Genomic DNA, 16119 nt, shown 5'->3' with positions numbered 1-16119 from the left:
GGAATTCCCAGATTTTTATATGCCACCATTTGCACTGCAGCTTACCTAGTACTTTCCTGTTTAAATCCCTGCTGATTACACAGGAATGGATCCAAATGAAACATGCTCATCAGACCAGATTACTCCACTAATTAAATCTATAGTACAGTGCTGAGTAGCTGCAGATGAATACAGCACTACAGAATACACTGCACAGGTACTGTACAGTGCTGTGTAGCTGGAGATGGAGACGGCACTACAGAATACACTGCACAGGCACTGTACAGTGCTGAGTGGCTGAAGATGGATACGGCACTACAGAATACGATTCACAGGTACCTGTACAGTGCTGAGTGGACATGACACTACAGAATACAATGCAAAGGCACTGTACAGTGCTGAGTAGCTAGAGATGGAGACGGCACTGCAGAAAACAGTGCACAGGCACTGTACAGTGATGAGTAGCTGCAATTAGATATGCCACTACAGAATACACTGCACAGGTACTGTACAGTGCTGAGTAGCTACAGATGGATGCGGCACTACAGAATACAATGCACAGGCATTGTACAGTGCTGAGTGGCTGAAGGTGGATACAGCACTACAGAATACAATGCACAGGTACCTGCGCAGTGCTGTGTAGCTGCAGATGGATACGGCACTACAGAATACGATGCACAGGTACCTGCGCAGTGCTGTGTAGCTGCAGATGGATACGGCACTACAGAATACAATGCACAGGCATTGTACAGTGCTGAGTGGCTGAAGGTGGATACAGCACTACAGAATACAATGTACAGGTACCTGCGCAGTGCTGTGTAGCTGCAGATGGATACGGCACTACAGAATACGATGCACAGGTACTGTACAGTGCTGAGTGGCTGCAGATGGATGCGGCACTACAGAATACGATTCACAGGTACTGTACAGTGATGAGTGGCTGCAGATGGATACGGCACTACAGAGTACAATGCACAGATACTGTACAGTGCTGAGTAGCTGCAGATGGATATAGCCCTACAGAATACACTGCACAGGTACTGTACAGTGCTGAGTGGCTGCAGATGGATGCGGCACTACAGAATACACTGCACAGGTACTGTACAGTGCTGAGTGGCTGCAGATCGATGCGGCACTACAGAATATGATTCACAGGTACTGTACAGTGCTGAGTAGCTGCAGATGGATATTTCACTACAGAATACAATACATACAGTAGGTACTGTACAGTGCTGAGTAGCTGCAGATGGATGCGGCACTACAGAATACAATGCACAGGCACTGTACAGTGCTGAGTGGCTGAAGGTGGATACAGCACTACAGAATACAATGCACAGGTACCTGTGCAGTGCTGTGTAGCTGCAGATGGATAGGGCACTACAGAATACGATTCACAGGCACTGTACAGTGCTGAGTGACTGAAGATGGATACAGCACTACAGAATACAATGCACAGGTACTGTACAGTGCTGAGTGGCTGAAGATGGATGCGGCACTACAGAATACACTGCACAGGCACTGTACTGTACTGAGTGGATACAGAACTACAGAATACAATGCACAGGTACTGTACAGTGCTGAGTGGCTGAAGATGGATACGGCACTACAGAATACAATACATAGGCACTGTACAGTACTGAGTGTATACAGAACTACAGAATACAATGCAAAGGCACTGTACAGTGCTGAGTAGCTGCAGATGGATACGGCACTACAGAATACACTGCACAGGTACCTGCACAGTGCTGTGTAGCTGCAGATGGATATTTCACTACAGAATACAATGCACACGAACTGTACAGTGCTGAGTAGCTGCAGATGGATACGGCACTACACTCCAGGATTGCATTATAAAGTAACAGCTCCAGCATGGGGCTCAGGTATGTGGCATAGTGGTTAATACGACACGTATCCAGCAGCATGAGTTTGCAGATGCTGCAAATCTGTCATGGTCAAAAGCAATGGCGCCCTATAGGGTAATTGTATTCTGTCTGGAACGCTTCCCCCCAGTATCACTCACTCTGATTAGTCCCACTGAGCTTATGCTCTGCCCGTGTATCAGCACATTCCTAATCCATCATTATCTTCCCTTCATTTCAGCTACTAATCTCTAATAATAATAATAATAATAATAATAATAATATTCTCTTATTTTTTTATTTTATATTTTGCAGAGGAGACGCTTGCAAAGCATTCACACAGTCAAACAGTGAGCTCAGTTCAGGTGCAATTATGTTTGGCTAATTTAACCCCTTCAGTACTACTGGCCAGACTGGCAAACCCGAAAAATTATTGGGATTGCTACTGTGGGCAATGCCACTGAGCTGAGCACTGAGCTGAGTGATGAGCATAGGTTCAGCCGCTGCCCAGCTCTGGCTGCCTTGCCCCCCATCCTTCCACGTGGCTGTGTGCGGCGTGATCTTGCTAACATCCCGCCACACACAGTCAGGTTGCCGGGGGCAGGGCGGGGCAGTGGCTGAATGGCCCCGGGCTGGGAGACTCAATGGTGGTGTTTTTTTAGGGAGCATTCACCAAAAAACCTCGCCCAGTGGGGAGCTCTCAATAAAAATACAAACAATACTGAAGGAGTTAATGAACTCTCTCCATACTGTCACAAGCTGCTGTAGGCACCACCATCCATGCATTGTCTTGTTTCATCAAAGGAACCTTTGATAAAGTCATCTGTGGATAACGAAACGTGTCAGCCCTACAAACCCCTCTTGGACCTTCTGTGGATTACATATATTGCCCCTCACTTGGACCAACTCTCCTCAAATCCCAACTGGTACTTTATCAACTGGAATCTCAAAGGGACACCACCACCTGCTGAATCTTGGAGCCTTCCATTCCGTGAGAAATTCACCATCCTTTCCTCATGTCGGGATTTGAGACATCAGGCTGACAGTCAGGTATATGGATACCCGCCATTCCAGTTAAACAAATGACTGTTCATTAGGAGAGTAGTACTAGGAACAAGTGAGACTTTATTCTCACATTTAAACTCCCACAGGGGTGTCTATTGTTATTATTATTATTATTATTATTATTATTATTATTATTTTTTGTTCAGTCCTTTACTGTATGCAAGTTATATTGTGCTTTTTATCGAGCTTTTATTCGTCTACTAATGTGCTTATGATAGATTAAAATAGTAATTACCCAATTGGTCAAATTGCAATTTATTCTTTTCTTTAAATGTAAGCACTCCACCACCATCTTGTTTCTCTTTTTCCAATTTCCTTAGGGGTCTGACCACCCCCAGGTGTGAGCAGCTAAGCACTAACAATCCACCTCGTCAGCGCCTGTATATATTCTCTTCCACCTAGGTGGCGGAGTATATATATCTTTTTTCAAGGTAATAACAATATCAAATAGAAAGTGACACAGATAAAACTCATAGAAATCCTATTATACAATAAACAATTCCGATCCCAATAACAATTCCTTCACCCACCTCTCTCCTACACAACCTCTCTCCTAGCTCAAACCTCTACTTACTGTATACATAACTGATTATACAAAATAGTTAGTTTTAAGCTTAATCCAATACTAAATCCAGAAGTTGCCAAGTTTTATATGTCAGATTGAAACATTTTAGCAGGTTTAAACTTGTGGAAAATTGCTGTGTTAATCCAATGCTGATTTGCTAATAGTAAGCCTAAAAATCAATGGCCAAAGTAATTTTTAATAATTTAATTTAATTTTAATAATTTTTATTGCTGGTGATTTAAAATTGGACACAAAACATATGAAATGTGTAATCCTTGGTTTTTACAGAAAGGGATTTTCCAGGAATCTCTGTCCAACCTCTGTAGGTGACCTGAAGTTGTATCTCACACATCTCACCTACGGTATGAAGCCTTTCCATTTTCAATCAACATAATTTACAAAATAATAGGGAAAGTAGTCAGATTGGGATGGTCACTGGAGGTCAACAGTGATGCATAGGTGCCAATTCTGTGGGTGCTCAAGGGCCCAAGCACCCACGGAAATAGATGAGCACCCACAGGCCTAAGTCCCTCTGCTGGGCCGCCATATTAATTTGCTAATTTGCGGCTGCAGCACCCACATCGCCGGACCCGCCACCTGGGAAACAGTATGCCGGGAAGAGTGTATTCTGTCCGCGGAGTACCTGCACTGTGAGGGAAATTTATGTACCTGCACTGTGGGGGCATTTATGTATGTGGAACTCTGTTGCCATAATTTGAATATTGGAGACAACTTTGCTCCATAATATAAATTGGTATTATTTTGTGGCCACAACCATTCCCCATGAAGCCACTCCTCTATATTTTTGGCTTGAGCACCCACCAGCAAAAAACATAAATTGGCTCCTATGCAGCGATGTCACCATTCACTTTGTAGACCTCACATTTCAACATGGTTGAAATAATCTCATGTCACCCATGTGGGTGCTAATTTAATACAACTGCAAAATACTAAATGTTGGATTTAAGCCATGACAGGCACTAACATAATGACTGTGACTTCGTAACTGTCAACCAATCATCTTATTTATTCATTTACTCAATTATTTTGTCAGCTGCCTTCTATCAAACATGAACCTATTCTATTATACATATGATCTTTTAGATGGTCTCTTACTGTGTCTTTCTTCCATGTGATGTCTTTTGGATCTATGTTGATATTCTGGTCATCATCCTGTGATTCATCAAATGTGGCCAAGTATTTTTCATCAAACATACATAAAGTGCCAGATTTGTAAATGACCCAGTTTGCTAGAGACCACTTAGAGGGCAGATCTCCTCTCTCATTAAAGGTCACCTCATCTCCAGTAGGATCGGTGTAATGAAGGTTTCTCATAAAGTTCCGCTGTCATCGGGAAATAAAAAAAGTTTGCTTTACTACACGCGCACCAGCTTACAGCAAATATTGGACTGTACGTTGTTACACTTAAATGCAGAACTTCTAAGCCATTATATCTCCATTATGATCAGGATAGTGTTGTGTATTTGTGTCACCCGACACGTGGATTGAATTACTCAACAAGTTACTTAAAATGTAAAAAGTTTGTAAACAATGATCATTCATTATTTGTAACTAGACAGACCCAAGCTTACAATACTCATCTCCATATTAATAAACGTTATTCAGAGGGTGCCACAGGTCTTCTGCAGAACTATGCAGAAAAACCAATATGAGAGTACGGGACAAAATACTACACTACAATACAGTAGAGTAGAGTGGACAACGTTAACACAACCAGCAGAAAGAGGTGCAATGGAAAAATAAGTTGAAACCATCACCTATTAGTGAGGGCCAATAATGGGCTTAAGGGCCTGATAAACTAAGCTGAAAATCACAGAAGAAGCAGGATGTAATGAAGTCAGAGTTTGTGGAGGTGGAGGTGCCGGTCTGGCAGAACATGGACTTTTATCAAAGTGGCAAAACCATGCCTTGTAAATGATTCCCGAGTGCTGTATAACATCCTGCCAGAGGACAAAGCTGTTTGAGGGGAGTGAAGAACAATACGCAGGAGTGAGAGAGTTGGAAGATGAAAGAAGGTGAAATAGATTATGTGGTGACATAGATAAGTGATGGATGCAGTGGTCAAAGTGGGCTGGTATGCGGCGGTATGGCATACCGGCACTTCTTACCACTGACCTAGAAGTGTAGCGATGCAGGGGGCTCTGTACAGGTGGCCTGTGGGGTGCCGCTGATCTCATCCCCATTAGTCACTGCAACCCTTTTCAATGCTGCCACTGTTAAACCTTTCTCTGCCTCTACCGGATGCCAGGTACTCATCCGCCAGACCTGGTCTTCTATTGTTACTCATGCTGTCTCCAACTGTCACTCCTGACCCCATGTCTCCTGCTCTCTCTCTCCATCTCCTGCTGTCACTCTACCTGTCCCCATGTCTCACACTGTCACTCTATCTGTACTCTGCCGTCACTCTTCCTGTCCCGTGTCTCCCACTGTCGCTCTTCCTGTCCCTGCTGTCACTGTCTCTGTCCTTGCAGTCACTCCTTCTGTCCCCTCCATCACTTTCTCTGTCCCCATGTCCCTACTGTCACTCTACCTGTACTTACTGTTACTGTCTCTGTCCCTAGGATTTATTTTTGTTTATTTATTATTATTTCTTTACAGTTTCTTATATAGCGCAGCATATTCTGTTGCGTTTTACAATTGGAAACAACAGTGATAAAACAACCTGGGTAGATACAAACCGACATAGTGGTTGGAGGGCCCTGCTCGCAAGCTTACAGTCTATAGGGATAATAGGAGGGATACATAAAGATAGAATTCCATAGGATGGCAGTCCCATCAGATTACAAGACAGTCCTGATGGGATGCAATTAGATATGAATGCTACTGGAGGTTGTGTGGGGGTCCTGAATATGATAAGCTGCCTGGAGAGGTGAGATCTCAGGCAACACTTGAAAGTTTGGAGGCTAGAGGAGAATCTTAATGTGCTTGGAAGGGCATTCCATAAGGTGGGTGCTGCCCGACAATAAATCCTGCAAGTGGAAGTGGAAGCAAGTAATGAGTGTGGATGAAATACGCAGAGGTCGGGTGGGGATATATTTTGAGATAAGTGAAGAGATATAAGTCGGTGTAGTCAGAGTGATGACTTTGTATGTAAGTAGAAGCATTATATATAGAATGTGGTAATATACAGGCAACCAATGGAGATGATGAATTTCTTGCTAGGAAGATCAGCCTCGCAGCTGCATTCAGCATGGATTGTAGTGGTGAGTATTTTCTTAGGAAGACCGGTAAGGAGGCCATTGCAATAATCAATGCGTGATATAATGAGTGCATGGATAACAGTTTTTGCAGTGTCTTGTGTAAGGTACAGATGGATTTTGGATATGTTTTTTAGATGCTTGTAACATGAATTAGAAACAGATCGAAAGTGAGGAATAAAATACAGTTCAGAGTCAAATATGAACCCTAGGCAGCGAAATTGTGGAGTAGGATTGATTATTCTCAACAGTGATGGAGATATCAGGTTGGTAACTACTCTTGGCTGGTGGGAATATAATTATTTCTGTTTTGAAAATGTTGCATTTGAGGTGGTGAGAGACATCCAAGATGAAATGTCAGAAAGGCATTCAGACACGGAGCAATACTGATGGTGACAATCCAAGGGAGTAAAGATTTGAGTATCATCAGCATACAGATGTTACTGAAATCCAAAAGAGTTGATTAGTTTGCAAATAGAGGAGATATAGATTGAGAAAAGCAGGGGACCCGAGACTGAACAGCGAGGTTCTTCAACTGACAGAGGTAGTGAGGAGGAGGTAGAATCAGTAAAGTAAACATTGAAAGAGCGATTAGATAGGTAGGATGAGAACCAAGAAGGGGATGTGTTCTGAAGACCTAGGGATTCTTGTGTTTGAATGAGAAGAGAGTGGTCAATAGTGCCACATGCAACAGAGAGATGTAGAAGAAAAAGAAGAAATGGGCTTTAGATTTTTTTTTTTTTTTTATTTGCTGTAAATATAAATAGCTGCAGTTATTTGTAACAAATACCCTGGACTGGTGTACACCTATTTGAGCTGCTAAAAAAAGTTCACCCTCCTACCCAAGCAGATGACATACCTACTCAGTCTGCTTACAATATATACTGTATATATAAAACCAGAGCCGAGGGCAAGGCAGGAGGTGAGAGCGGAAAGAATTGGGGGAAAGAGGCCTTTGGAGGAATACACTGCAGAAGAGAGAGAGGCACAGGAAGAGATAGGCATCGGGAGAGATAGAGATTAGGGAGAGTGGAAAATTGGTTAGAGATACATTGGGGAATGAGACTTTGTGGAGAGAGACATTGGAGAGAGAGACATTTGGGAGTGAGACAATGGAGTGGGATATTGAGGAGAGAGAGACATTGGGCCAGAGAGACATTGGGGAGAGAGACACTTAGGTGGGAGAGAGAGAGATTGGAGAGGGATATTGGGGAGAGGTACATTGGGAAGAGAGGCATTGGGGAGAGACATTAGAGAAAGAGACATTGGGGAGAGAGGGACATTGGAAAAGAGAGAGACATTGTGGAGAGAAAGATATGGAGAAATATGTGATGTGGTGGCTGTGGAACATGTGTTTCATTCAGTACAGATGAGCAAGATGAGAGCAGGGGAGTCCTTATAAAAATTATTATAAAAAATATGAGAACAGTTCTGCAGTGCTGGACAATAGACTTTTTGACTTATCGGAAGTATTTTTTTTTTAAAGTCCACTTCTCAATTCCGTAGTGCAAATAAATACAGTTACTTTATTAATAAAAAGGCAAGGCAAAGGTGCCTTGACAAAGACCATAATTGGTAGATACCAGGGACGTGCAGTCAGGGGAGGCAGGGGAGGCAGTGCCTCCCCTGTCATTAGTGATAAACATAATAAAATAAATACAAAGAATATACTTATGACACGTTATGTGTCATAAGTATATGCTTTATATTAATATATTCATTTTTACACCATCATTTGTTGCTTTAGTGTTTCAGAGGCACCTAGAGCAGTGCCTCTGGCTGTTAATGTTAAGGTTCATGAAAGAGGGGTGGCCAAGGGGCAGGGCAAAGCACTAGGCTTTAAAATCCCATCTAAAAAACCTCTAGAAGCGGCACCTATAGCGGTGCCTCAGTGACAGGGACATGCTGTGAAAGCAAGCCCCTGTCAGTGAGGCAGCTGCGATTGGTCAGCGCCGCAGTAGAAGCCATCCAGCTGCACCAGGCAGAGTCCTTCTCACCTCTCTCTTCCACACCGATACGCCTCCTTCCCCACCCGGCGGCTGCACGGACCTCCGCACCCTGCTCTCCCCCCCGGCGACTGCTCTTTCGGACACCCATACTTCCCCCCTCTCCTGGCGTGCGCAACATGAAACCTCCGTACCCCCCTACCTCCTTCCTTACCCGGCGGCTGCATGCACGTCTCCCCCTCCCCTAGCGGGCACATGATGGGTCCTCGGAAACCTCCCCTTCCCCATGCGACGGAACTCCGCACCCCAGCCACCTTCCCCGCATGCCCGCGAAAGGCAGCTCCCAAACCTGTGGGCACCTCTGCTGTGTGCACCAAGCACGGGGGCCGCAGGGGACATCCAGCCGGAGAACCATCCTAGGAGCCATGCCCAGAGCCTGAGACGGGACAAAGCTGGTGACGGTATTGCAGCAGGCCAGCAGCTGAGGGGGATGCACATACCGGGTGCCCTATGTCTGGAAAATGGATTCCGGTGCCGGTGAGTAAGAGCCAGGTAGCGGACAGGGGGAGGGGGGGGGCGTCCGATGTGGGCAAGGGGGCTGAAATACAAATGCTTGCTGGTTGCGCAGATCACAGCAGAGTGAATGTGTCAGCCCCGCTGGAGCTGTGACTGATCCCACTGGTTATTGTGCTGTTCAAGGAAGGGAGGAAAGTTGTGGGGGCCAGGGGATATGTGTAAGGGGCATTCTGTGTAAAATAGCATTTAATGATGTGGGGCATACAGTATGTAAGAGGCATTATGTGGGGCATTATTTGTAAAAGGGCATTTGTAAAAGGGCATTATACGTTGAGCGCAGTGGCATAACTACCACAGGTGCAGGGGATGTGGCTGCTATGGCACCCTTGATGTTTGCACCAAGTCATGCTGCTGCTAGTGCCTCACCGACCAACGACCTCACCGCACGTCACTGGTAGATACGCACTGGTGAGCAGCTGGAGGACACCGCGCGTGGGGAGAAGGAGGAGAGAGCCAGAAACAAAAAGACAGAACCTCCCGGTGTTAAATTAAACAAACAGCTTTCTTTCAAACTTTGGAGCTGTGTGCCCATCTGCAGCTGCGGGCGCAGGCAGTAAAGGTGGATGATTGTTTTACGGCGACTGTACAGCTGAGCCGGACACTCTTGCAAGTCAGGACCCTGTACGGAGAAACACTTAAAGGTGGAAAAGCCGCAGTGGCAGTGCGGTCCTCTGATCTTTGCTATCCGGACATAGGGGATCCCGACGGGGAAATAGTAAGGGCATTTGACCTGAGTGGCAGTACGGCCTCATTGCCCATCCAGAAGTTCTGCACGTTTTTTAACAGCGGGTAAGCTCAAAAGGAAAGTTGATTACCGCAGTGGCAGTAAGGCTTCCCATATTTTTTTATTTTTTAGACTGTTTGTGTGTGATGCATTTTTTACGAAGAAGTATTTGCCCTTTCTCATTGACTTTTTATTAATAAAGTAACTGTACTTATTTGCACTACGGAATTGAGAAGTGGACTTTTTTTTTTAAATACTTCCGATAAGTCAAAGCCTATTGTCCAGCGCTTCAGAACTGTTCTCATATTTTTTATAATCATTTGCATTTACCCTTGGGCGTTTTAAGATTGAAACACCTCTGAGAATAACTGCAGCAGAGGGATAAAAAGTGCTTGAGATTGCCTGGATCTTCCTTCTTTTATCACGAGTCCATAAAAATATTTGCAGTAGTCATATGTACAGATGTGACTGCATTGATCTTACCCATACACAGGTCCTGTGAGCAGTCACATTGCTACTAGCCACGTCAAGCTTTGGCCTGTTCTCACAAGTGTAATCACCATGCAATCCTTGGGATCGTGGGTCATGTGGACACAAATAGGCATTTGCTTTTTACAAACAAACAGTCACAGTTGTCAAGAATGCTTGTAGGATGAAGGATAACAGATCTGTACATGGACAGTATGGTTCTAGTGAGGAAGGGACGGTATAATGCTACTCAGATGGTTTGCTCTGCCAGGCATTACTTGGCAGAGCAATGTTATTTATTTGTTGCCTTTATATGTAACTACCCATAGGGATAGAGTTGGACATTTTATTCCTTCTACAAACAAACTGCCAGAGCCAATTATTGAATCATTAGTCATTACCCAAAAATATTATTTTCCATATTACTGTACATAGAACTTACTATGTGTCTCATTCCAGAGGACTTCGATCTTCTCCATTGCTCCATCCTCTGCATGGCATGGGCCAGGGCGTACACTGCCACATAGGAATAATAAGGCTTTAATCTGTTTTTCCCGTAATATGATGGTAACGTATAACACGTGCCAGTACAATTCCTTCCAGAAAAGTTATATAAATATTGATAATAGAAATTTTTTACGTTTATTGCGGATAGACAGTGGTAAAGCCAGAGCCAAATATCTTCCAACATTGCATCGGTTGGGCGAGTAGACGGGTTTATGGTGCTGATAAAATCAGTAACTTTGGGCATCTTTTTAGGGGACAAAATGAAAATTAAGCTACAATTCACTGGTAGAATGATGCCACTCTCCATGAATTTAATATCACTCCCTGCCTCGTGCAGGATGAGGGTGATATTTTTATTTACATTTTCTGATTTCTGCAAAAAGCGTTGGAAATTTATAGAGAATAGGCCACATATCACTATAACTCTAGCAGTGAACCTCTCAATCTCAGCCATTTTCCGTATGTTAGTGTCCTCCTCGTCATTAGTTAGATTAATGATGAACTCAATGCAGATCCCATTCTGTGCCATCATATGACTCAGTACCTGTAATTCCATTTCCCCACTGCCATCACCTGGTGTAATGACTCCAACCCAGTTCCATCCAAAGTGTAGCAGACACCTAACAATAGCTGTATAACGGTCCCGGTCATCTGGGACAATGCGGTGAAAGTTTGGATATAACCGTCTGTCATTTAGAGCAGGGTCTGTGGTTCCATAATTGATCTGTAATAGAGATTATACTGTAAAACATTGTAAATATATTTTATATATTATCTAATGCATTAGGAACTGTTAGAGTGATTAGTGGAAAATATAAAAAAAAAGAAAAGAGGCACATTACAGAGAAACAGCTGGAGCAAAAATTTCCCTGACTGTTTTTAATGTGTCTCTTGCCAAAAAAATAAAAACTAATTACCATGGGATATGCAATAACAAATATTTATAACTAATTCAAATAGACAATAAGAAAATAGTGTAAAAAATAGACAATACAAAATGGCAATTGATAGCATAGTTTGAGTGCCAGTAATACCACAGTATTCTGTAGCAGTCTCTCACCCAAATGGCTGGATGTCAATAAAGTGAGCCCCGCACCAACTCTCCTCCTCCCCCCTGGACTTGGCAGCCACCCACCCCCCCTGTGAGCAGGTGAGCGGTGGGGAGCCCTGCCCTATTCCTTATATACCTTAAGACAAGCAGATGTGCTCCTCTACGCCTCATGGCAAAAAGTAGTGCTCCTTATACAACTTTGCTACAAAGATGTTCTCCTTATACACCTTATGCCAAACATAAATGCTCCTTACACGTGTTACAGTATGCCACACATTAGTGGTCTTTATACATGTTACACCACACAGCAGTGGTCCATATATACCTTAAACAGTATAACTCAAATATGCTCCTTATACATGTTACACCACACAGTAGCTCCTTATACATCTTAAACCAGACCTGGCCAAAATGGTAGATTGTGATCTACTTGTAGCTCACAGGGTGTCCAGCAGTAATCATGACAAAATTAACAAAAACCAGTGAGGACTTCTGGGGTCTCAGAAGCCAAGCTTCTAGTGGTTCAGCGAGCTGGTGACATCATATGTCACTCAAATTCTGTGGGATAGATTAAACGTGTTGTAGATCCAGTAGCTGTGGAGAGGCAGGGATCAGGTTGTGACTGATCTACTGCTGAATTTGCATCACACTGCTACATACTGTGTGGAATTAATGCTGCTGGCTCCATGATTGATGCTGCTACTGGAGAGCACACTGCCAGGAGATGGAATCTAATGATACTTTCTGATGAAACAAATGCAATACATTCTGCTGAGAAAATTCATGGAGCAAGATGATCACTGAGCAATAATCCAGCTCACCTATTACCCATACTGGCTGGGACAGATGCATGCACATATTGTGGGTATGCCTGCCACCTCCCTATTTCAATACAGTTAGTAGGGAGTGCTCTGCCAGACACCTGAATTCACCATCCAGAGGATGAGATGTTAGTGCTTCAGAGAGCCTACAGGATTGGATCTATCGCTCAGTATAAAAATTGTTAGGGCATGCGCTAGACAGTATTTTTATGCACATTTTTTTTTTTTTTACATGTGGTAAGTAAAGCAACTGCAAATGTACATTTACTGTATCCAAGTGAGCAAAGAAAGGGTTTGTGGAATTTTTGTGCATGCACAGTAGTAAAAAATGCTAAACTGCAGCACAAACATCAGTAAAGTGTCCACCCCTGCATCAGGCCTGTGATGGTATATATTGGAGCCTGTTACACAGAACATCACTGCCCAGGAAAATGTATTGTTTTGTGGACATTACTAAGACTATTTTTGACCATCTTGATGTGCTCTTATGGTTAGGAAGTAGCACCTACAGTACAGCCCTGATATTCCCAAGCTTGTTGATGCCATGAAGTACCTGCCTACTTATCAACACATATTGTTGAGATGGAAATCTTATTGGATGTCCGCACAAGATAAAGATTATAGTTAATGGACATTATATATATGTAATATTCATCAATACGACAGCTATTCAAACACGTTAATGACTTTGAAAAGCTATTGCAAGCTACTATCACCTGTTCCTGTCAATCAAAGACCAATCAACAAGCTAGTATGAGGCATCACCAGTTGTTCCTGTCAATAAAACCTTTATGTAAAGGGTTTAAAATATATACATTACAACATGTTTTACGTCAGAGAGCCGACTAGAACTGCTGACAAGTACTAAATACATTCTTCCATATATGTAATGATTTAAATAGTTAGCATTATCACCATATATAAAATCACCCCCATACTATTTGTGGCCATAGATAGGAGGTCTAAAAGGTATATATTGGATCATGTGACCACAGCTGATTGGGGAGTGCTGGGGCCGGGGCTGTAACGGTCAGCTGACACTACAGCTGGGACACACAGAGACTATGAGACCCCAGCCCTGCCCCTCCTCCTCCACACTCCATGCTCCACGATGCTGTGCTGTTCTGTCTGTCTGGAATTAAGCAATATTGTATAATAATATATTATTTTGGATAAATATGTAATTACTCGTCATTTATTTATCCTCAAACTTAACAGTGGGATTTTTTCCTACGCAACAATGGTGACCCCGGACGTCTTTTGTCTCCTCCACAACACGCTTGCTGTTCCATGCCAACTTCTAACAAGGATAGGTAAGCAAAATATATATTTGCTGATTTAATGTTGGAAGGCATGGAAAGTGAGGTTTGTTGTATGGACGAAATGTGACACAGAGAGATATATCTTATGTGATATTGCTTATTCTTATTCTAAATTGGAAAACTTATTATAAAAACTGTAGTTATTTTAAAAATAATAAATTATAGGCTGTTAATAAGGAATAGATTAATTTAATCACAGTGTGTGTGACAAAAGGTCAATTGTCACTGTGGTTCACTTTAAATATTAGGGCTCTTGTGTCTTAAAATATTTTAACGATTCTATGGGTTTTTTTTTGGAACACTAAAATTAAGTTTTAGACATAAAACTATAGATAAATATATATCACAGTGCATGATGTCATTGTGAATTAAACGTTAGTATTAGGACTCTGGTGTCTTAAAATAGTCTAACGTTTTACGGGTTTTTAATAACATCCACGGTTCATAATAAGTCTAAGCAAGAGACGTCTTGCTCAGATATTGAACTGGATTGTTCTGAATACGGTAATTCAGTAATCATCTAATAACTAGATCAAAATCATAGCCTATTCTAAATTGAAGTAACATGTGGTATACAGTTTTTTTAATAAAGCAAATTAAACTAAAGTAACTTAAAAAGAAGTGTTAAGATAATCATAACAGGTTAGAGATTAACATAGCTTAAACTTAATAAAATAATGTACACTGGGAGCAATTAAGAATAAAATTAAGTATCTTAAAGACAGACAGTATAAAAATTCAGATAAAACATGCCAACTAAAGTAACTAGTTACAATGAAATTAAAGTTTTTAAAATCCTAGGAATACATAAATGTGTGCCCAGATCAAACAACAAGATCTGAGAAAGTATATATGTCTAATACACTTTATGTTTGAAAGTCTGCAATTTGGTAAAATGGGAAAATGTATCCTGGCCAGGAAAATACATTTATATCTTTATTCAGTTTTTCCCTTTATTACCAATGAACAGAGTCAAATGTATTGCGTTACACTCATGAGCTCAAAAGAAATGAACTAACATTATCTAAGAAATCTTGACATAAGTTTATGTCATGTGTCTAAAGTCAGCTGTAATGTTTCATGTGAATGCCTAATTCTTACGTATGGAATTGTGTGCTCTGCATTTGGTGAATTTTACTACTTAACTGTATTTGAACATTCAGTAAAATACAGCATTTTTTTAAGCATTTGAGCATGTACTGATTTAACCAACTGCATATGAGAACTCAGGTCAAACAGATCACGGTGCTGCACTATTTTAGTACCAGTGTGTGAATCGAGTGATGTCTCTCTGTGTTAAAGCATGTGACGTCTGTAGCAGCTGCTCGTGCACGGAAGCCGAAGCTAGCTAAAAGAATCATTCTTTAAGATCAAAGCGCTAAATTTGAAATTTTCTTTTTTTTTGTTTAAAAAAAATCATAATAATCTGATCAGTATTTAATTTGTATGTTTCATTTGTTATTGAAACCATTCTGTGACAGTAACATTGTTTTGTTTTTTCTGTCTCCTCAAGTAGCAAGTAGAAATACGATCTGACTGCTATTTCTGTTCTCTTTTTAAAGTTCACAAGCAAATTACAGTTACATTATGTTTGCAGATATGATATTTCTTATATTTCATTGATTATTCTTCTTAAATTTTTCCTTAAAGCAAGAAATATGTGATATGTACACTAACACACATTATGTGTGCATTTAATTAGAACTCAGTATTTGTAGGGAACTTGATACTTCTTACTATGACAGTAGTTGGAAGTTCAGTGGTATATTTTTAAACCATCATTAGTGTAATGGATTGGTATACAGATTGCTTAAAATGTAAAAACAAAACACGATTACTATTGTTGTTCATATGTGACTATGTTATCCTTCATAGCCTAATATGAACAATGATACTACATTGTTACAGGCCACATAGTTGCTCATTCCTGTTTTGGGATTTTGTTGAATTTTTATGTTCTGTGTTTAGCTTGTATGTTCTCTCCAGATAAGCTTTCTGGGTTTTGCCTTATTCACTTG

At 41.7% G+C, this 16119-nt stretch overlaps 1 protein-coding gene across 1 annotated transcript in view; it reads right to left on the bottom strand.

Moving 5' to 3' along the window:
• The window catches only part of LOC146060347 (vomeronasal type-2 receptor 26-like), a 35181-nt gene extending 19719 nt beyond the window's left edge, over positions 1 to 15462 (bottom strand). The window contains exons 1-3 of the mRNA XM_083173890.1: positions 15367 to 15462; positions 10843 to 11631; positions 4585 to 4812 (exon numbers count right to left, since the gene is read on the bottom strand). Of these exons, the coding sequence (XP_083030016.1) occupies positions 4585 to 4812; positions 10843 to 11631; positions 15367 to 15462 (1113 nt within the window). The remainder of the gene's footprint in view (positions 1 to 4584; positions 4813 to 10842; positions 11632 to 15366) is intronic.
• Positions 15463 to 16119: the final 657 nt, after the last annotated feature.

This window comes from Crinia signifera, chromosome 1 (assembly GCF_055691185.1).
Source record: "Crinia signifera chromosome 1, ASM5569118v1, whole genome shotgun sequence".
NCBI lineage: Eukaryota > Metazoa > Chordata > Amphibia > Anura > Myobatrachidae > Crinia > Crinia signifera.
This window is presented reverse-complemented; position numbering and strand designations above follow the sequence as displayed.